Genomic DNA, 23672 nt, shown 5'->3' on the forward strand with positions numbered 1-23672 from the left:
AGGTGTTATGCATCGTTCTGGCTTTCAGACCAAGCTTGAAGTCATTTGGATGCATGGCACATCCCATACTGAAATCCGAGTTAACTTCACTGATGGTCAAACTGAAAAAAGTGCCATGAGCTAGCTGGAAGGTCACTGTTAATTGCAAAGGCAATTGCACATAATTAACACAGTCCAAGTTCAGACTAACATCTATGCATGCTAAGCATGGTTGGAAATCTGAACAGCATCTGCCCATCTTACATATCTATGTATCTATCTATATTATTTTTATACTGCCTGATATGTACACTGATTAAAATACATAACAATAAAAACAATAGCATAAAATAGTTATTAAAACAAAATTTAAATTATCAAATCTATATATTTAATTCTCTAAGGCATGCCTATGGCTAATCCCGTGTGTGGCAGATCTCGCAAGAGTTCGCGAGCAGAAACACCTCGTTGGGCAGTGGGGATTCCATGTGCAGATAGGGAGGAGGAGCCTGTGAGAGCAGAAGCGCCATGGTGATTGGATAGTGGGGATTCCATATGCGGGGGGGGGACTTGTGGCAACATAGTGATTGGGCAGTGGGGATTCCATATGCAGATAGGGGGGAGGAGCCTGTGATGGTCAAGGTCAGTTGGAATGAAACGGTTACTGGTCGGAAGATGTTCTTAATTGTAGAGGAGAGGAAGATAGATCAATAGATGAAAGGGGTCTGCAAAGAGAGGGGGCATGAGAGAAGAAAGAGGCCCATCAGGAAAAGAAGGCTGCTGTTGTGTGAATTAGATGAGAAAACAAGATGATCTGTTAACTCAGGAAGGGAGAGAGAAAGGTGATGGTGGAGAGGTCTCTCAGGTGAAGGGGGCTCTGGGGTGAGAGGAGCGATCAAGTAACAGAGTACAGATGCTGTGCACGGTTTAAGCTAGTTCTAATTAAAAGTCTGAGAGATCAGGAGAGTCTTCAGGTTCTTCATGAAAACTAACAGAGAAGGAGATGCTCTTTATTTCAGCAGGGAGCATATTACAAAGCCCTGGGGCAGCCACAGAGGAAGCCAGATCCTGGGTCATCACCAAATGAGCCAGTGGCAATCATAACCGGACTTCCCCAGAAGACCATAACAGGCAGGAGGGATTGTGACAAAGGAGGTGCTAGTCTAGACCCAAGCCATTAAAGGCTTTACAGGTAATAATCAGCACTTTGTATTTCACCCAGAAACATATCGGCAACCAGTGCAGTTCTTTTAAAACCGGTGTTCTTTGGTCCCTTTGTGTTGTCCCAGAGACCAATCTGGCTGCCCCTTTCTGTACTAATTGTAGTTTCCAGACTACGTACAAAGGCAGCCCCACGTAGAGTGCATTACAGTAGCCAAGTCTGGAGATCACCAGCATATGTACCACTGTTTTAAGGTCATTCGCCTCTAGAAATGGACATAGCTGAAGTAACAGCCGAAGCTGATAAAAAAGCGCTCCTGGCCACTGCGCCTCAACCTGAGAAACTAGGGAGAGCTTTGGGTCCAGGCATACAGAGTGTAACCCCATCCAGAACTGGCACACCCAGCCTACTTGTCCCAACTCCAGGACCACTGGAGATCCATTAACTGGACACAATGTTTACACTAATCCCCTAAAGTTCCCTATGCAATGTGAACCACAATGTCCCATTTCAAACTGACTTTCAATTTCAAACTAGACCCATTTCCAATTGTTTTTGGAGCAGGCTATGGGTTTGAGACGGCCTTGGTCAGCCTGATAGATTACCCATGCCAGGGAATTGACAGAGGGAGTGTGACGGATAGTTCTTTAGGAATCTTGAAGAAGCCGCTGCCAATCTGTGTAGACAAAACTGAGCTAGAAGAACCAATGGTCTGACTTTGTATAAGGTAGATTCCTATGTTCTCTCAGCAGCCTTTGATAACATCAACCATGGTATCTTCATTATATCATTGACCATGGGGAGCACAGACATGGCAGAGCGCTCTTGTTGTACATAAGAGGACTGTCTTCGTTGGAGGCCTTCAAGAGGGTCGTAAAAACCCATCTTTTTAGCCTGGCTTTTAATAATATTTAGTTCTAATGTTATCTAGTTCTAATTGTAATTTTAATCTGCTTTTTAATTGGTTTTTTATTTTAATGTAAACCACCCTGATCCACCTTTGGAAGGGCAGTATATAAATCAAATAAATCAATCAATGTCATTTCCTGGATTTTGTGTGTTGCCTTGTATGTTGGGCAAACACACACTGGATCAGGAGGGGGACAATGCTATAGCTAGGACAAGCAGATGTGTCCACCATATATATCTATATTACAATCAACATGGTGTATGTACAGCTAGAGTTGGTGAGTCACATGTCCCGTTTATTTCACAACATACTTATTCAGAAATTGTTAACTTCTACTATGTAAAATGTGAACCAGCCTGTGAAAGTGTACTAAGACACTTTTTTAAAATTTATTGTTAGATTTATATACTGCCTTTCATTACAAACAATCCCATCAGACACAGCTTTAAACTGTTCTTGAAGAAGCAAGAACTTTATCAGCTTGACTTGAAGAATTAAACAATATATTTACAAGAATTCATAAGTTTTATAAGAAACCACCTCTTCTTATGCACTTTCCTGTTCATGATTCTTAAGTATTCTCCTTCATAATATTTAACAACATGTCTCTGCAATGAGGTAGCTAGAAAGTTTAAATAAAACCCAGGGTTTTGAAGCATTTAAATAAGGTCCTGTGGGTCACCACAAATATCTCAAGTAATTAATGCTGCCCACCAATCTGTATATCCTTGCATAAGATGTATCTTTCTTGTTTGTATTGTTTTGATAAATATTTCTATTTCATATGAACTATAGAAAGATTGACAATCACATGTCAATCACTACAGTAGTATGAGCCTATGTGACTACAGTGTATTACACATTTGGGTTACAGCTGCAAACCACAGCCACACTTTGCATAAACAATGGATTAAAATAATTAGTTCCCATGCCTAATATCAGATGTATGTGCTGTGGTAAGCTGTGACAATATATTTTGTCCATCTCTTTTTTCACTAGTTAGCATATCCTAAACTTCCTTCACAGATGCAAGAGTCAATGCCAAATTAATCCCAGAGAAAGTGTAAGGTATTTGCATATAAATAAAGCTCAAACATCTGGGGATGGTTTCAGTCTCAAAAGGTAAAGTCAAGGATTTCACAAGCAACACTGAAAATGTACTGGAAAATGAGTCAAGATTTGATGAGGTGGGAAGAGAAGGGAGGAACAATATCCAGTACATATCAGGTAGTATAGAAATATGATTGATAAGTAAATAAATAAATAAAAATGTATTTAAGGGATTACGAGGCCCGAGAGCTCTTTTTTACAGTGTGCCTCTCAGAAGAGGAAGGATCAGCAGCACAGAGTGAGACTAGTTGACTGAGGCCTGCTTGTGTGGATAGTCAGAGAGCTCATGTGGTGGGGGTGTGTGTGTGTGTGTGTGTGTGTGTGTGTGTGTGTGTGTGTGTGTGTGTGTGTGATTCTCTCTCTCTTTTTCTTTGCAGTGCCAAATGCTTTTTTATTTTTAAAATTTGCTTTTAATTGTACCAGCAGCCCCAGTGGCTTTAACTGGGTGCTGCTGCGGATTCTTTTTTCCTGTGTGGATTTTCTTCTTTTTTTAGCCAGCCCCCAGTGGCTTTAATAACTGGGGTGCTGTGCTGAGACTTTTTTTCTTTCTTTTGCAGCCGCAAGCTGCACTAACTTTGCTGCTGCTGTATGCCTTTTTTAAGTGGGTGGGTATTCATCCGCCCGGCACCCACCTGCCCTACCTTTTTAAACTTTCCCTATAAGACTGTATGGGGGTAAGGTTAAATTAATTGCCTGCTTGCCCATTTCTTTTGTGGGTTGCGTAGTAGGTAGCACCCATCATGCTCTACCACCCAACCCACTTTGGTGTCCCTAGGAGCTCTCCATGGAGATCCATGGGGTGTTTTAAGTTCTCCATTGTTCCCTATGGCTGAAACACTCTCAATGTTTCAAGTTTGTTTTGTCAAAAAAGCAGGCTTTGCCGTTGTTTCGACGCAGCGTTTCAAGTACTTTGTGTTTCATTTCGAGCTCGAAACAAAACACAAAATCCCTTTCGTGACAACCCCTACTAGAAGCCCAGAGGCCGAATCCAGCTCCTAAAATGTTTTCCATCTGGCCTCCCATTATAGCTCAACAGCAAAGATCCTCACTGTCAGAGAAGGTGCACCACACAGCAGAGCTGAGGTTGCAAACAGCTACGTAAGAATGGGAACTAAAGGAATTGGGCTCTGCTTCCCTGAATGGGCAATAAGCAGCAGGTGAGGCAAAGACATCGATATCTGCTCTGTTTTCTGGGAGTTCACAATGAAATCCCTACAGGGTGCTATTTACAAGAGCTAGTCTTGTGATAGCAAGCATTAATTCTCCCCTTTGCTAAGCAGGCTCCACCCTGGTTTGCATTTGAATGGGAGACAACATGTGTGAGCGCTGTGAGATAATCCTTTTAGGAGATGGGGCTGCTCTGGGAAGTGCACCTGGATGCTTGCACACAGAAGGTTCCAAGTTCCCTCCCTGACAGCTTCTTCAAGAGAGGGCTGAGCATGACCCCTACCTGTAACCTTGGAGAAGCCGCTGCCAGTTTGTGTAGACAATACTGAGCTAGATGGACCAATGGTCTGACTTGGCATATGGCAGCTTCCTAGGTTCCTATTTTAAATTTTCTTAGCACTATGGAGCTCTGTCTATTTGTTGCTGGAGACTCAAGCAGAGAAGCAAGGCTGTAGAGATAAACTTGCCTGCATCTCAGGCACCATTCAAACCTGTCCATGCAGCCGGCCACCTGTCACATTTGGGCTCCTTCAGGTTGCTTTCCAGAATACACTCTACAACAGGGGTAAAACGCTTAGACTTGGCAAGATCATATTAAAAACGATCCCCAGAATCCCCAATGGGAAAATACAGCTACCTCTTTGTGACGCACATGCAACGTTGTCGCATTATAACTCAAAGATAAAATCAGAAAGAATGCATCAGGAATGTGAATGGCACTGTGCTGTCAGTGCAGGAACTGCGGTCTCCTCTGACCTGCACAGCTCCACGAATTGTTTGCAGATCCGAAGTGACTCTGTTGTAGGGTTTAATCTGGAAAGTGCCCAGCAGCGGCGGCGGCATGGAGTCTTTATGGCAGTCACTACCAATTACACTTTCCATTCCCTTTTGGCTGAGTGTTTGGATACTGAGAATACCTTAATTGCCATGTTTAGCCTCTCTATAATCAACTTCTTCTCTAACCCTGTGCAAAAACTCAGAGATGCAACGTCATAGAATTGCAAAGTTTGAAAGAACCAGAAGACCATGCATTCCGAGGTTTTTGGTGGCAAAACAGAATCTGTCCATATACACTTACTTCCTACAGATCAACTTATGACACCCTACGTATAACATTGCGGCATGTAGACAGAACCAGCATACAGCAGGAAGATGCTTGCAGAGAAAATACCTTCAGGGGACTCATGCAAATAATCTAAACCACATATTGTCAGAAGCGTGGGAAAGAGGAGGAAGACAGAGTCCCTAACACATTCAAGAAAAAGGAAAATTGCTTCCCAACCTCTGCTATCGGTTAAAAGAGCAAAATGGAATTGGCAGAAGGCTGCTTCTTACCCCAAAACAAAACTGCCTCAGCTTAAACATTGGAAAGCCGTTCTGATATTTCCCACTTCTCACCACAAATGATGGCACTAGAGATGCTTTGCTTTCACTCACTTGCTGTCTCTTAAGCGCAAATATCTTATTTGCTTGCAGTTTTCAGAACTGGGATCTGAATCAGCGCCAACAGAAATTTCACATCCAGTTTCCAAGTTTTATGTTGGTATAATCCACCATCAAGATTTCCATTGCATGACATGTACCAAGTCCATATCTCCCTGCCAATCTTGGCTCCAAACGAGTCAGCAGAAAGACAAAAGATAAGCCAGGACAGTAAGAGAAGTCTTCCTCACTAAGGACTTCTCCAAATACCCAAAAGAAATAGCTTGAGAGACGTAGACCCAAAGAGAGTGGAAATTTAAACAATATTACATATCAAGCAGCACAGCTACTCCTAACAGCAAGGAAAGTGAACACACTTCCTTAGGAAGTGATACTATGGAACAACTGCAATAGCACTGTTTTATCATGGGTATTTTTCTCCTTGCTCCAACTCTGCAGGCTTGCAGCAACCCCTTCTGCTCTTCTCACATTCCTTCCTATTATCTGTATGCACTCACACACAAAACAGCTACTCTATCTAAGGCAGCATTACCTTTCAGTGGAGGGACACCTGATCCCTTCATTACAATCCTGAGGCTGGTAATGAGGTACGGAAATGAGTCTATCGCTCTTCTCATCAAGTGTCTCTCAGAAAGTGGAAAATAAACCCATTAAATTTTAAACACAAAGTGTCCGCTTGACCACTGCGTGTCCCATCTGCCCTTTCTCCTCCGATGCTCTCTTGTATTAAAAGCATAAGAATAAATTCTAACATAAATTATACTACTCTTTTTTTCAGGAAATCTAGTTATATAAAAATAATAAAATAATTATAGTAATGATAAATGCACTGCTTTTCAACCAAAGTTCTCAAAGTGGTTCATTATTTTTGAGCCAAGTTTCTCAGTAACATCAATCTTCTGAATTTTGGTCAGTATTAAAGACTGTAAGGCCCATTTTTTTTACTTCTAACAAACGCAGAACAAACTGCCAAGTCCAAAAGTGATGAGTGTGTAAGCACATACACATTTATCCAGCCCAAGACAGAGGTAAGTAGAATGCAAACACAACGTATGAGAAACTTGGACTGAGACAATTTCGACCGAGAAAGCGAGAAGCGGGTTGCATCGCACTTGAAGGATCACTTCGTTCACCGCCTCTCCCTCTGGCTTTCTCTACTTCTCAGCGAGCCTCAAGGGAAGCAAGGCAATTCCAGCACCACAATTCCATTTCCTCCTAATTCCCAGCTTTTCTGTGCAGCCTGCCCAGCTCCTGGTTCCTTGGTGTATGCTTCCCTTCTTCTCTGGAAGCATCCTTTTTTGCCAGCTACTTCCAAGGTCTCATCATTGTCTGTTACCTGTTTAAGTCTCCAGTCCCATAAAGGGCTATTCTGTCAGAGGGAGGAGCTCCTATATCATGAGAACAGCTCCTCCCACAAGATCCGGGCTTTTTCTCTTCCCCATCCCTCACTGAACAAACACCACTAGCAAGTCAAGGCTGGATAGCCCTGCCTCCTTACCCCGTTCCTCTGACCTGCACAGCTCCACCAACAAGCCAGAAGTGGCCACAGCTGCCATCTCACCCACCCAGTCAGCAGTTCATGACCTTGCGGGTCCCAAATAGGATTTAATATATCTGTCAAATGCAAAGATTCCGTGCTTTTGTTGTGCCACTTTGCCATGACCAAGAGGAAGGCTTTCTACCATTTCAGCAGATGAAGTACACAGGCTATTTTCTGAGAATAAATAATTAGCAGTGGTACAAACTTCAGTAGCATGAGTGTGCTTGAAATCTTGGACTGTACAAGAATAACAACCGATCTGAGACACAGCTATCTGGTACTCACAAATTGCCTCCGAAGTTTGGTTTTGACCCGTTCTGTCTTGGTTTCTGTGGGATGGAGTGAATAGCTGAGAGAGCCGAGATGGTTGTCCACAGAAAGGCTTTTTCTCATGTAGAAGGATCGGGCTCTGAAAGAGCGGAAGGGTGCCTCATCCATGGCAGTGCACAGCCTTGGCTGAAGGGCGGGATCCCTCACGGGTTCAGGGCAGTCATCTTCCAGCTGCCATGCCTCCCCTGGAATGGTGAATAAACACACCGATAAAGGACCCATAACCATGGAAAAGATAGCCAAAAAGAACAGTTCTGCCAGATGACCATGAAACCCTTTGGTGTTATAGCCAACGTTGTTTCCAAAAAAAGAAAGCAAGGCTCCCACTGCATTATGCCAATCTTCAGTCATGGGAGTGAAGACTGTATGTCTATAGGATGCGACATTGTTTTACTATGCTTTATTAACTGTGTAACACCTGGCAGTTCAGGTGTTTAACAAATGTTATTGCTGTTAGGAATTGGCATCCTTGAATCCTAGTCCAGCACTCTAGCCACTACACCACACTGGCTCTCCATATATTATAGTACCATATTTACCCGAATCGAAGACGACTTTGGTTCAGGTAAACAGAACCTCACTTTAAAACTGTATTTACCTGGAAGAAAGGGGACTCAATTTAAGATGACCCCTTGGTTTCTAACATAAAAAACTTGGGGGAAACCTAGTCTTGGATACTCTAGCACATGTTTGTTTAAAGGTTTCTGATGCTACCAAAAATGTTAATACAAATGATACATGGAAATACACAAAATGCTATAGCAAATGTGGATGCCTTTCACCTCATAAAAATAATTTGCATAATTTAATTTATACAGCCAAATCATTTGCCAATGAGTAATCTCACCTCCAGCCTTTCCTTCTAGTGACAAATAAACCTGGCCACTAACCTTCTGAAAAAGGGCAATTCTCTCTAGTAGTATTATATAGCATCTAGCAATATTTTTTCATAACTGTAATAAGCAACTCTGCTTGCCTGAGCCTGAAGTACTTTATAAACAGTGTAATCCTGTCAGTGAGTCAGAAAACCAAAAAATCAAGCATAATTTTAAGCAGCAGCAAGAACAAGGGAGACACTTAAATTATTAAACATCAAAACCATCAGAAAGAGTTGTGCATTATATTTTATTAATGTGTACTTCCCACTTTAAATGTAAAAGGCCATTTCCAGGCTACAAATATCAGCATGCACAACACAGACACTGGTCTGAAACAAGCAGTTCATGTATGATATCACAGCGGCTGGAATATAGGAAACTGCCTTGGACTGAGTCAGACCACTGGTCCATCTAGCTCAGTATTGTCTATACCAGGGCTGCTCAACTTTGGCCCTCCTGCAGATGTTGGCCTACAATTCCCATAATCCCAGGCTATTGGCCACTGTGGCTGGGGATTATGGGAGTTGTAGTTCAAAAACAGCTGGGGGGCCTAAGTTGAGCAGGCCTGGTTTATACTTGGCAGTGACTCTTCGAGGTCATAGGCAGGAGTTTTCCCCATCCCCACCTAGAGACAACAGGCATTGAGTCCGGGACCTTCTGCATGCAAGCAGACATTCTACCACTAAACGGTGGTCCCATCCCCTGCGGGGTAGAGTGGGTTTCACCACCCATACCCTGCTAAGACAGCACCATATCGGTTGGCAGGTTGGCAGTTCAAGCTGCCCAGCCTAGACTTCAGAGGACCGTTTCTGATCACAAAACTACTTCTACAAAAGTACCAACAGCCTGTGCTGTGTACGTATGCATATACAAAAGGGCTGAGCAAGAGAGCCCCTTTCACAAAGTCCTTTCAGAAGAGTGGAACATCCCATTCCATGGCAGAAGACCATCACTACGTATTTCTGTAAAAATTGTAGCTCCCTCCCACTAAAGTGGTGATTCTCTTACATTTAGCAGGGCGAGAGCAACTGGCCCTATCCAACCACAGCACAGGATCCCTCCAGTGGCTGTTGCTGGTGTCCACCTTATGTTTCTTTTTGCATTGTGAGCCCTATGGGAAACAACTTAACTGTGTAAATCGCTTCGAGAACTTTTGTTGAAAAGCGAGATATTATTATTATTATTATTAATTCAATTTCTATACCTCCCTTCCAAAAATGGCTCAGGGAGGTTTACATAGAGATATAATAAATAAATAAGAGGAATATTCATAGTAGTAGAAGCCAAAGGATAATAGGCAATATTAACAAAGTGTGCACAGGTACACACAAGAAAAGATGGCTTAGCCCCTTCATAGTCAGTACACTCTGGCGTGCGAAATCTCTCAATGTGTTACGAGTGGGAAGATGGCCAAGACCCAACAGGAGCTGTCCCGTCTTGTCCCCCATGCCCTAGGAACCATTTACTCATTGCCTTCTGACCATTTCTCCAGTCCTCACGTCCATGAGGAACATTCACATTTGGGCTACTGGGCAAGGGAAAGCACAGTTCAAGCCAAGGCTTGAAAAAAGTGAAACGCTGTCAGTGCTGCAGGAGATCTTTTGTTGCTAAAGTAAAGTTGTGCTGTTGAGTCTGTGTCGACTCCTGGCGACCACAGAGCCCTGCGGTTGCCTTTGGTAGAATATAGGAGAGGTTTACCATTGCCATCTCCCACACAGTATGAGGTGATGCCTTTCAGCATCTTCCTGTATCGCTGCTGCCTGATATAGGAGTTTCCCATAGTCTGGGAAACATACCAGCGGGGATTCGAACCGGCAACCTCTTGCTCCCTAGGCAAGTTGGGTTTATTCTGCCTGGCTCCCAGGAGCCTCCCTGTTTGCAGTTTACATCTCCAGGCTTGGAGATTGCACCTTTGATATGCTCAGGAGCTCCACAGCAACGTGAGCTCTCAATTTATGGCACACATGGGGACAGGTCACTTAGCTGACAATGGGCTAGTCACCTCTAGATTTGGATGCAAACAAAGAAAATTGGAACGGGCAGGGGTGTTGCTATAATTGAGTGGATGGGTTCACAGAACCCGGGGCCCCGAGCTCCTAAGGGCCCCCCAGCTCCCTCTGCTTATCTTCTTCATTATCTCCACCATTCCAAGGGGCTGCCGGAGAGAGAGGTTAACATGGGACCCCTCTCCCCTAGCTATGCCCCTGGGAATGGGGATCAGATACACACACCCTCCCTATCCGGGAGCCCCAGCTAAACAGACCCCAGAAGTTAACTAACTACGGTTAACTTTCAACCAAGACCACTCTGCTCTTAGAGCGAACTGCCTCACTCCCCTCTCCTTTCGCAAGAGACAACGACATGCTAACGCGCCAATTAACTAAGCAGGAAGAAAAGCAGATAAAGCAGTGGAGCAATGGTCTCCCCATCACAAAGAGGATGAGTCAGTGACAGTAGACCCAGAGGTATATCTACTGAAATTATTGATAGGATTACTGGAGAGCCCGTCCAGGCACAGATACTCTTTTACGCACCTGCATACGCTTATTTTTCATCAAACACAGCCTTACTTACAGAAGGCAATCCACCCCTGCCCCCCAATTGTTACACTCAGAAGAGTGATCAGAAACAATGCATTCCGTGCAGGTACATCCTGGCACTTCTAACCAGAAAAGTAGGGCAGTACTGGGGTGCTGAACTACCCCAGGGTAGTTCCATTAATATTTCCTCTTACATTCATTAACCACTTCCTCTCTCTCTTAAGAAAACCAATAGCCAAGGTCCATATCAAAACCCCAAAGAGAGTGATCTTCATTCTTGGTTGCTAGGTGCAAGCAAGTGCACACAAGTGGCGTAGTGTAGTGACACAAAAGCCTAGTGTGTCAAGACCCACACAAATGGGTCGCATCCTGACTTACGGCGGGTTGTGCCAATGCCACTACCATCCTGTATGATGCCCATAAGTGGGTGGGAAGGGGGGTCCCTAATGCATATTTGGGCTAGAGAGAGTCACTGGGTCTCAGAAAGTTGAAGACTACTGGCTTAGAGCATGAGCCAAGAAATTCAAGATTGAGATCTCACTTCTGCCACAAAAATTCACAACAACATGGCTTTAAGAAAGCCTCTGCCAGCCACGCCGTCTTCACCTAGGGTTGCCAACTGTCCCTCATTACGCAGGATGTCCCTCATTTCAGGGATGAAATGTTGGTCCCTATAGGGATAGCATTTGTCCCTCATTTGTTCAATAACATATAATTCAATTACATATACATCAATGATACGCAGGCTCTTGATTACCACTGCATACACCTCCCGCCCGCCCGCCCCAGCCAGTCCCCCCAAAACTTGTGTCCCTCATTCTGGAACTCGTGTCCCTCGTTTTGGCAATGAAATGTTGGCAACCCTATCTTCACCACACTGCCACAATACTCGCTTGTGCTACAGGACTGTCACCAGGATTACCTAGGTGATGACTGTGAAGCACTCTGAGTAGGGATGTGCACGGAACCATAGTGGGGAGGCCCGAAGGCAGCAGGGGTCTCTCTTTAAGAGCGGGAAGGGTGCACTGACCCCTCCCGTCGCTTTTCCCCTACCAGCATCCATGTTTTACAAAGCCGATCAGGGCAGCAGCGTACCTCCCTGCCGCCCCGTTGCCCTCATCTTCCAGATATGACCGAAAGTCGCCAACATGCCGGCACGCACCGGCACAGTACTTAAGAGTGAGACTGACTGAACTGTCCTTTGCGTGCCACAGACTTGTCCCCCTGGAGCAAAAGAGGGAAATGGCTCAGAGGGCAAGTCGAGAATCCTTTAGAGTAGTGATGTCCACAAAGGTTTCTGAAGTCTGAAGGTGAATCTGCTGCAGATTTCTGTCTACAAAATGAAAACTGATAGGAGGTTTTTAAAAAGTCAATGCCCAGTGCAAAGCTCTCACTTTAGAGGTTTCTCTGAATTTAGTTCTTTGGAGGGAAACTTACAGCATCAGAAACACAGCTGCAGGCTTTAATCAATTCAACCGGTAGATCAAATCAACGAAAGCTTTAATTGATTCATCAGTGGGTGCCAATTGTAACCATTAACACTTAGAGCTGAAGGCACACTTGCTTGTTTTTTGAAACAATTTTTACTCATGTGCAAATGTAACAAAAATTAAAAATACAAAATATGCCTTTCCCCTCTAAATTAAGTAGTAACATTTGTTCATTTGCAAATTCTCACATTGCCTTCAGTATTCCCCAAAGAAGGTGATTTGTGGATGTATACCCATAAACATCACCAACTGTGGTTATGAACTGTGGCTATAACTTTATTCCAATCCCAAAAGTTATTAACCTTTAGAGGGTTTTTCTTTTGATCATTCTACATTTTGACAGGGCCTGACTGAGTAAATTATAGCAAAACACAATGGGATAATACCTAAGTGAAATACGGAGAAAAATTCAAGAAAACCCTGAAATAAAGAATAGAAAAATATAATGAAAAATAAAGATACAAAAGGTGATTGTCTGCAGTGATTTTTAATTGGGTAATTTTAGAACCACATTTCTTAATTATTTAAAGGACCTCCTCCAAAAGATTTTGCATGAAAGGCCATCTGAAAGTTTTCTGAAGAATGTGGCAGTATATAAATGGAACAAACAAACAAACAAAGATTTATAACACATACAAGACTATTTACAGTTATGGAAACTTACCAGTAGAGGGCACTGTGCACCCTTTCTGACAATCAGGGGCAGTATGATTCCTGTATTGCTTCTGTTCTGGCATATCTTCCCTGTACAATTTTGAATCCAGAAGAGGAACACGGCTTACAACAGGCGATTGTGGAATGCTTGGAAGAGTCCGTGACTTTCCTAACACAGGTCTCTGTGGCTTTCGGTCTAGTGACCTTAAACATAAAGGAGGGGAAGAAAAACACAGAATATCAGTTTGCAAGCAGGAAGATGTTTTGATCACAGGTTCGTATTCCTACTAGTGGTGTTGCAGAGTGAGAGAATTGAGGTAGTTCAGAAAAGAACCCACCCTCACCCTCCATTTAGAAACAGCAAGCTGTTCACTGTGTGAGCCAAAAACCCTGGTTTCAGCGAGATTCATAAATAAGCTCAGGCCGTCCTGAGATGCCCCATTCCCTTTCCTTGAAGTTCACCTTCCAGCAGCAACTGCACTCAGGTGAGCAATGGAGAGTGACGCAAGGGGATGCTTGCTCGGGTCTTCATTAGCCTTACCACCAAAATCCAAAGATCCCTAGGAAGTGAGGTTTGCCAGGGCTTATGTATCCTTAATAAGGAACGGGAAGCTCCGACTACAATTCCCCCAGAAGTCTGCGCACTCAAGCAGGCCAGAGAATCAGTCCTTCCTCTGCACAGCCCATCCCTGGACACCACAGGGAGGATTAGACAAGAGAGAGGATTGGAAGTCTGCAAGCACAGCTGGGCACGTAACTCTGTGGGGCACAGGAAATCCACTCCCTTTCTGGAGTTCCAACTAGACATCACTTTTTAAGCATGTGACTAAGACTTAGCTGCTGTTTATGGAATAATTTAAAAAGCATGTAAACCCCCCCCCCTCTCTGCAGACTGGGGCCATGGCTTGGGGAAGGGGGGGGTAATTCCCTGCTCCCACCCAGTCATAATCTGATCAACCCCCTCCTCCCCCATAGCTATTTGCACTGGTGGGGGAGCGAGGGGAAGAAACCCTGCTCAGGACAAACCATAGGGCCATGATCCAGGTTGTGTCTAGATTACATGGCAGAGGATTACATTATCCTACACTGTGCTTCTATTCCATGGCTGTTGTTTACTGAATTAAAAAAACAAGCACCCTAAGCCGAATCAATGCTTAAAGCAATGACTTGTTACACTAAAGATGTCAGTTGATGGGGCAGGAGGACGTTGCAGACTGAGGGAGGGAGGGATTGACAAATCCCAGACACCAGGGAGCCATGGCGCCTAGAAATTTAGCTGTGGCACCTAGACTAAGATATTCAGAGGTAGAGTTATTTCATAAAGTATTTATTTGCCCCAGGCAGCCCTGTTCCTGTTCTCAGTGTATCAAGAGGATAAATAGAAGCCTGTTTACCCTAACCCTTCCACAAGGTCCATCACTAAGTCCAGTAATTTTGTCAAGTGCATGTCGAATGGCCTCTAAATTGGGGGGCTGGCTCCTAGGCCCAAAGGAGATCTCTCAGGGCCTGATGTATGCAAACTGCTAGAGTCCGCTCGGGACAACACAATGGGATAAATGCCAGTGGGGTGAGAGCGAAGAATCCACCACTCTGGAGAAGCGATATTTTGATCTGCTCAGCTGCAGGCCATGATTTATTAAGAGTGAAATGCAGAACAAAGGCTGCATGAATAAGCAGAGTATTCAGCCTTTATTATTACTATTTCACAAAGGGTTTCAGTCTGTTTTGTTTTCCATTCCCAACAACAGAATACATTCCCAAAGGATATGCACATCTGTGAACGTTACGCTCTCACTCTGCACAACTCTTGAGTCCAACTAGACTATAAACTGGAAACATGTAAACTGTCTCCCAATAAGTGTTTTGGTTTTTAACCTAAAACCACGCTGGATGCTGCAACCAGAAGTGGCAGTGAGGAAGCTATTTCACCCCGCCACACACATCCCATACTCCTCCATTCCAAATCACCTCCCTCCCCAACTACTTTCCCACCCATAGGGGAAAAGATTCAGGGTCCCCCCTCTGTGAAGAAAAAAGTAGCTGAGGTGAGGAGTATGCAACCTCCCTGTTCCTCTGCTGAAAGTTGCAGCCAACTGCAGCTTCTTTTCAGATGTCTCCACAGACTGTTCATGTGCCTTGCATACCATCTAGTTTAGTCCTCTCTCTCCCTGCCCAAGTTTGAGTCCTCACTGAAGGCAAAGGAAACCACAAGACACCTCTATACCCTTCTCTGAAGCACACCAAGCAGCCCTACTGCAGGTGGCCTGATCCCACTCGCAAAGACCCTCGAAGTCATTACAGATTCCACAAAGGTCAGTCATCATCAGTTTTATTAGGGCCTATAAATAGCTCTTGTTTTGCTTTTTGGGCTGCGAGAAGAGCTCATAATCAAGGATTGACAAGTCTTTCCACCTGAAGCAATTAGCCAGTCCTTATCACAGCACTACCTGCTGAGCAAGCAAATGAAAGCATGATACAGCATGCTGCCACTGAGTAGCCCCCAGAGGTTTTTGCTACCTGGAGTCAAAGCTCTAAGAAGCATGTTGAGGGTGCAGGAATGGCCACAAGGTCGAAGAAGGTGAAGTGGATCATTCTTCTAAAGTCACAGATATACAGGTCATGCACAAAAGTCCGGTTACAGTTACAGTTGCCACCGGCTCGTTTGGTGGCGACCCATGACTGGGCTTTCTCTGTGGTTGCCCCAGGGCTTTGGAATATGCTCCCCACTGAAATAAGAGCATCTCCTTCTCTGTTTGCTTTCAGGAAGAACCTCGAGACTCTGCCTCTTGCAGGCTTTTAATTAGAATTAATTTTAATAATTTCAAAAATTTGTTTAATATCTATTTTATTCTATTGTTTTTATTGTCATGTATTTTAATTTGTAACTTTTAAATATTTTAAATTTTGTACACCACCTAGAGATGTACATATAAGGCAGTATAGAAATATGATAGACAGAAAGACAGAGATATACAATGTGCTTAGAAGAAACCAAATTCAAGATATATAAATCTTGAGAGTTGACTTTTACAGAAGACCTATGTGAGTGGTGGGGGGTGTTGGTTGGGTGTTCATTTGCATTGCTAGAATCCTGATGAAGAATATTGATTACACAAACCCCATATCTAACACCTCAATGTAAAGCCACCTAATGGCGCAGCAGGGAAACTGATTAGCAAGCCAGAGGTTGCTGGTTCGAATCCCCACTGGTATGTTTCCAAGACTATGGGAAACACCGATATCGGGCAGCAGCAATATAGGAAGATGCTGAAAGGAGGCGGCAATGGTCAACCCCTCCTGTATTCTACCAAAGACAACCACAGGGCTCTGTGGTCACCAGGAGTCGATATTGACTCGATGGCACACATTACTTTAACACCTCAATATTTGTTAGACAATACTAAATTCCTCCTCCGTCCAACTGCAATACAATGAAATACACATCCCCAAAATGTGTTCTTCAGCTTCGGCCAAGAATTTTCCGCTCAGATCTCTTGGATGGGTTTTGCTCCAATCAGAAGACGTGGCCGATGGTGGTCATATTTGGAGACAAACATCTTCTTGACCTCAGCTCTGACCTCAAGTGGCCATCCTGGGATTTTTCATTTAATTTCATTTTTGATCCTTCCTTTGCAATGAGACCCTTGGCTCGCTAGGCTTGAGATCTGGAGGTATCTGCTCTGAAAGCAGCTCTCTGTGGAATACTGTACCACAGCTCAGTACTCTGGGCTTGGTGGTCTGAGGACTGAGCAAGTTGGTTTGCCAGGGAGGTGACTGACAGGGAACCTACAAGACGGGAGCAAAGCCAAGGCAGAGAAAATAGCCAAGGCCACCTTGCATGCCAGCTTCCACTGGCCATTCCCAGCGGAAGGAGATGCAACGAAAGGTTGCTCCTCCATAAACATGCACTTCACATGAATAAATCATATTCTCTTCGCTGGAGAGAGTTACATCAATGCACATGACTTGTTTGTTCATCGGGCACGAGGAACAGAAAGATGGGTGAACTGGAGTGTAATATACAGCAGTGATGCTTCCTCCACCTCCTGTTGCAATACAGTTTGATGGCAGCTGCCCAATACCTGTGTGGCATCCACTCGGACAGAAGATCACCTTAGAGAGCAATGCACTCTGCACCCAAGACAGGAAATGATCCTGGGAGGATACACACACACACCCCGCCTCCAAAGTTTCACTATCGTTTGAAGCATATGCCATTTGTCTCAAATAAAAGACCGTTGTGCCACACAGCCACTTTAGATGAAGCCTTCATTACTTTAACTCAGTAACTCCCACAACATGCACCAGGGCTCACTAGCATTCTGCAAGAGAGCAGTAAACGTGCCGTGAAACGTAAATTAAAAACTTAGTCTCCTATGAACCCCAAATCCCACTGCTCTTGAGTCCTGTCTCAGCTGAAGGCAGGTAATTCTGCCACATTTCTGCATAGGGTGTGATTCAGTCATTTACCTGCTGACAAAGAAGCCATGCCTGGAACAGTAGCTCACACAGAAACATAGACTCCTCCAAGGGCAGTTTTAAACCAGGGGGGGAAAGCACGCTTCAGTGAGACACACCAAATTCTTTACTTGAAGATATATTAAACACAGAGAGAGAAGAGAAGAGAACTCCTCTGGACTTGGAGCCCTTCACAGAACACCATGCAAGCACTCCTGACTTGAGAACAACTTTAATGACTGGACTAGGCAACTGTGGATAAAATTGTTTCCATCACAGGAATTGCTGTCCATTATACAAAACATCACCCAGTTCACACCTTATTTAATGTTACCACATTAACCCACATATATGGAAGATGGCCAAAAGGGGGGTGAGGGAGTTGCTTGTGAAATGGCCCTTAAATTCTAGCCTAAACTGAGCAGAGCAGTCTTGGTAAGAAAATATTGACTATCCCAGGCTAGAAAGACTCTACATACAACACCGAATGACTATCACTGTGACCCTACTCATCGCTCAGAACTCACAAGCTGATTTTCCTGTAGAATTGTTTAATTTTCATCATATGCAACCTCAGAAAAACCCAGGAGTACAGGAGAAAGAATACTGGAAACTAGAAAAAGTGAAATTCAAAGTCACAGTGTCATTCTTGCCAATGACATCACCATAGGCTGACAGCATAACAAGCAGGAGAACTGTCCTGGCATGCGTTTACGTGCGCTATCGCACAGTTTCAGACAAAATCCTTTTTTAAAAAAAGTTACCCTGCTTTCATTCCAGGGGCACAAGAAGTGGGGTACAAATGTGCCTGTACACACAGATCTTCCTTCCTCCAGATCTACACACACACACACACACACACACACACATATATATGAATGCACGCAAGGCTTGGCAACAATTCCCTCTTCCCTTCCTGCCTTCCCACATCCTGAGGGGAGAGAGACAGGAGTGTCAGGCTGCATCCCTCCTGACTAGCTGGTCCTCATGTTCAACCCACCCCTCCCTACCCTGACAGGCAAGTTCAACAGCAAGGGGAAGTGTGTGACACTATTTGCACAGGGGAGAGAGAGAGAGAGAGAGAGAGTGCACGCGCGCTGAGAATCTTTTTTTAAAACCATGTCCTTAGGGGGTTTTTTTTGCAGCTAAAAGCAGTTGTGGGGGGAGAAGGTGGATGCCCAGGGTGGCAGGGGCCCATCTTCACTTTTTTTTGGTCACAGAGTCCACTCCAACCACGCCCCTGCTGCTTTCATCAACTAACAAAACCCAGAAAACGGGAGATCCAAGGAGAATACAAAAACAGAAAAGAAGCCACCATCCCATAAACTCCAAACACAACCAAACAGCAGGGCAACATCATCAACAGACTTCAAACACAGCTTCTTAAAAAGCCAGATGTTCCCCTAACACCTAAAGGTACACAGTGTGGGGGTAAGCCACTCAACCGAATTGGCACCACCATCGGGCACCCCGGCTCCTGGTGGACATCAACGGAACCTTACTCAGAACCTTACTCAGAGCAGAACTGCAGCTGCTGACCAGAGCACAGGAGGCGACCTAAGAAGGAAAACATTTAAAGAAAAATCCAACCGATGGAGGGCCAGGGCAGATGTTATGGTGACAGAAAGGACTGGGATTCCAATACACAGCACCTCCTCCTTCCTCCAGATCTACAAATTACCCACGTTCTGGCATCACAATGTTCTGCATTTCCTTGCTGCACCTTCTGGGCTGCTACTGGCAAGGGGTGGGGAAACCAAACACCATGCTGTCAGAGATCAAATTTACTGGACATTAGGCAGGGACAGGGAGAAGGGCTACATGTGCCGCCGCCATTTTTATCACCACCTCAGTATTTGTCATAATGTCCACGCATAAGGAAAGTGGCATTTCTGTTCCTCTTGAGGAAAATTCAGGAACTGGCAGGGAAAAATCTGAAACAAATCTTGTCTCTGCAGGTTAAGGGCATCCCGGAGTAATGGCGGCACCAAAATTACAATATAGACCATTGCAAGAGTTCATTAGAAGCATCTGGACAGTTAAAGCAGATTCAAATTCCTTAGCTAATACAGAAGTGCCACACTTCATGGGATTAAAAAACATGTCACACAGTCCTTTCTGTTTGTCATCCAATCCAACTTCAACCCGCATCAGCACCAAGCAACATACAACGGAAAAGACCTTCTATGGTGAAAGGCTGAAGGGACTGCGTAAGTTTAGCTTGAAAAAGAGAATACCAGTGAGCCAGCGTGGTGTAGTGGTTAGAGTGCCGGACTAGGACCAGGGAGACCCGAGTTCAAATCCCCATTCAGTCATGATACAAGCTGGGTGACTCTGGGCCAGTCACTTCTCTCTCAGCCTAACCTACTTCACAGGGTTGTTGTGAAAGAGAAACTTAAGTATGTAGTACACCGCTCTGGGCTCCTTGGAGGAAGAGTGGGATATAAATGTAAAATAATAATAATAATAGACCTCTTCCAATACTGGAAGGATGGTCACACAGAAGAGGCTACAACTTGTTCTCTGCTGCCCTGGAAGATAGGACTAGTTCTAATCGACTTGTTACAAGGAGGATAGATTTTGGTTGAACTTTAGGAGAAGCTTCTTAACAGCAAGAGTAATTTGACACTTGAACAAATTACCTAGGGGGATAGTGGGCTCTCCCTCTGAGATCTTCAAGCAGAGGCTAGCCAGCCATGTTTTGGGGGTGCTCCAGCTCTGGATTTCCAGTCTCAAGAAGGGGATTGGAACAGATAGCCTACAAGGCCCACACACTCCGTGGTTCTGTAGGAAAGGATTGTCTCTTTTATCCCCAACACATTTCAAGAATTACTCTTTCCAAGAGATACAGCCTTTACAGGCAAGCCAAATGGAATCTGCTCACCAGTAACACATACTCAATAATGGTGAATGAGAAGGAGGAACATTTAAAGCAATCACAATGCTTCATGTTTATGTATGTTAGAATCTGTTCATCCCTAATACCCACTTCAAGGTGATGACGGAAAGTCTCAACACACACATCAGGAAGTACACAGTCCTTTTCCATTTTGCTGGTGTTGGGGACACACACACACACACACACAGACAGACTGGAAGCACCAAGCATTGTAACCAGGTGCAATTAAAAATCCCATCTCATAACTCATGCTGTAGCTTGCTTTCGCCAGTTCTTATTTTTATTCTAATTGACTATATCATGTGATAAGTGTAATTGCAGCAGGATAGCAATCTCACACGACTAAGCTGTCACAGACACAGCTCTTGTCAACAGACTACAGCTGTATACCAAGAGTAGCAAGCTTAGCAATTGATATTCCTATCACTTGATATCAGGCAGGACGATAAATGCAGCCAGGCAGCATGAAAGAATAATGAAACAGCAATTCATATTCAGGATCTCTTTGGCTGGCCAGAGAGAACCTCGGTTTCTTTTGGAATTTTCCCAGTACAAGGCACTGCCTGGCCAGAAACCACATGGCAGCTAGAGGAATTAACAGCCACAATTGCGGCATGCACAGAATTCACAACCTCCAGCACACTCACACTTCTCTTTTCTTATGATGTCTCATTCCAGCTGCCTGTCTCTGGGAGATAACCTAGCAATGCTCTCTGATGGCACTGATGCTGGGATGAAGCAATGATCCAGCCGAGTGCACAGTTTTTACCTGGCATTCTTCTGTACTTGGCCACATCTAATCTTGCTTGACTCTGGCAAGTCATTTTCTGCTTGAGCAGATTCTTTATTTTTAAGCCGCAGTGCCAGTCAAATCTCTGTTAAAAGCCCCTGTGTGAGTTGAGCAATCTGTACAATGCCAGTTTTAAGTTGGTAATCATATATCAGGCAGAACAGCTTTAGTGGAACAGACCACAGGTACCATCTAGCTCAGTATCCAGTTTGCAATTACATCAGGAGCTGTACTTTATAGACGGAACTTCATCCTTGCCCTGGACTATGGAGTAAATGCTGATCCTAGGACTTGGTGCATAAAAGGTAGCGGAACCATGACACAACAGCCCTCTCCTCCAAACTACGAAGGCAATGGACACCACTGCTAAACTAGGAGCAGCACCTCTGAAGAGGATCTCAAAAGAATAGGGATGTTTGTATTGGTGTTGCTGGTTATTCAAATATACTACTAGCCAGCATGATGAGTTTTATAAAACCAAAACTGTACCCAGAAACAAATGGAACTCGGTGAGGATATTTTAAGGCTGGCAAGATAGAGGAGACCCTCTTTATTTGTGGGGGTTCTGTTCCCAATTCTTTCCATGAATAAAGAACTGTGAATATTATTATTATTATTATTATTATTAATTCGACTTCTATACCGCCCTTCCAAAAATGACTCAAGGTGATTTACATAATAGAGACCTTAACCGAGCGGCGGGCAGGGGAAGGTTTAGGTTCCTAAGCACACTGAAGTGTGTTGAAAAATCACAAGAAAAAGTGAGGGAGAGCAGAAATACATGCAGTATCTTGCTTACCAAGAGCTCTTCCAGGCTTTACCACAGGTTTACTACAAGGCATTACTGGGAGTTCGACTATGCCCAAAAAACCAACGCAAAAAGTGGTGTTTTTTTTACCCCAGACATAAATCGGCCTACACTCTGCAATGAAAAACCCGAATCGTGTCGTCTGAAGTGCTCCCCGATAGCTCTCAGGGACTTCAGGGTAAATCTGGCCAAAATGTGAACACACACCTTACATTCTGGAGAAGAAGCGAGCTAAACGCCCAATCTGGAAATAACAAGCTCTCCTGCAATGCCCCCAAACTCCCAAATCCTCCGATTTTCATTTTTTATTCAGGAGGGGGTGGATTTGTATGTCACCTTAAGTGGTGGAGCAGGGAAATGCTTGACTAACGAGCAGAAGGTTGCCAGTTCAAATCCCCGCTGGTATGTTTCCCAGACTATGGGAAACACCTTTACTGGGCAGCAGTGATATAGGAAAATGCTGAAAGGCATCATCTCATACTGCGCGGGAGATGGCCATGGTAAACCCCTCCTGTATTCTACCGAAAACAACCACAGGGCTCTGTGGTCGCCAGGAGTCAAAATCGACTTGACAGCACACTATAAATCGATCTAATTATCTTTGTGTGAGAGAAGGAAGCAGCTATAAAACATCAATGTTCCACATAACAAGAATTCCCAGATGGTGTTGACTACAGCTCCCATTATCCCCAGCTGCAATGGCCTTTAGTTGTGGATTACACTGGCACTGGCCCTACCCTACCCCCTGCAAACACAGCACGTACTGCAGGGCACAATCCAAGGTGGTTTTCACTTTGCTGGGTTCCTGACCCTAGCATGTATCATCATCATCTCACCGTCACCCATCTAATGCACGAGATTCAACTCCTCACAGACTTCAGGCAGCAAGAAGGTGAAAAGGCTCTTGTAACACCACTGAGCTAAACTAATTGTTTAATTTAATGCACTGACAGGTGCAAATGACTTTACTGTTTATCAGGCTTCAATATGCCTGGCACTATATAATACACAAAAGGCTCTGTGGCGTCTGGGAAAGATTAGATCCACAACAAGGTGATAGCATAGCAAGATTTATTCCTCCTGCTCCTCCTCTGTAAACTGTAACAAGAACTGGGTGTCCATGTTCTAAAAGTAACTTTGAACCTCTCGATCAAAAGGCTCTCTCTATTCTCAAAATGGCCTGCAATATCCTTGGATGCAAAACATGTGTGATAAGAACCGAAACAGAACTGTAAGCAGGTTCTACTGCTTATTTATAAACTGGCAGATGTTTATAAATGAACAGTCACACCTCTATAAACACATCATAAAAGCCACTCTCTGGCTTTCTGAATCCAGTCTGCCTCTGTGATACTGACTAATATTCCACGTCATGGGTGAGAACAGAGGGACGTGGGCATTCCTCAAGCTGGAAATGGCAGGATTGTCACAGTGAGAGCCAAAAATGTATCTATGCTTCTGTGGCAAGTGCAGAAAGGGTTCCTGGGTGGCAGAATCTCAATTAAGAGGGTATA

The 23672-nt window shown here is 44.3% G+C and overlaps 1 protein-coding gene across 7 annotated transcripts in view; it reads right to left on the reverse strand.

Moving 5' to 3' along the window:
• Positions 1–23672, reverse strand: part of LOC128336613 (ankyrin repeat and fibronectin type-III domain-containing protein 1-like) — a 427021-nt gene that overhangs the window by 299959 nt on the left and 103390 nt on the right. For all 7 annotated transcript variants that reach the window (XR_008312016.1, XM_053276530.1, XM_053276526.1 and 4 more), the window contains 2 exons: positions 13214–13407; positions 7597–7826 (listed from right to left, as the gene is read on the reverse strand). Coding sequence is in view for 6 of the 7 variants with exons in the window: in XM_053276530.1 (XP_053132505.1) it covers positions 7597–7826; positions 13214–13407 (424 nt within the window). In the remaining variant the exon portion in view is untranslated. The remainder of the gene's footprint in view (positions 1–7596; positions 7827–13213; positions 13408–23672) is intronic.

The sequence above is a fragment of the Hemicordylus capensis genome, chromosome 13 (assembly GCF_027244095.1).
Source record: "Hemicordylus capensis ecotype Gifberg chromosome 13, rHemCap1.1.pri, whole genome shotgun sequence".
NCBI lineage: Eukaryota > Metazoa > Chordata > Lepidosauria > Squamata > Cordylidae > Hemicordylus > Hemicordylus capensis.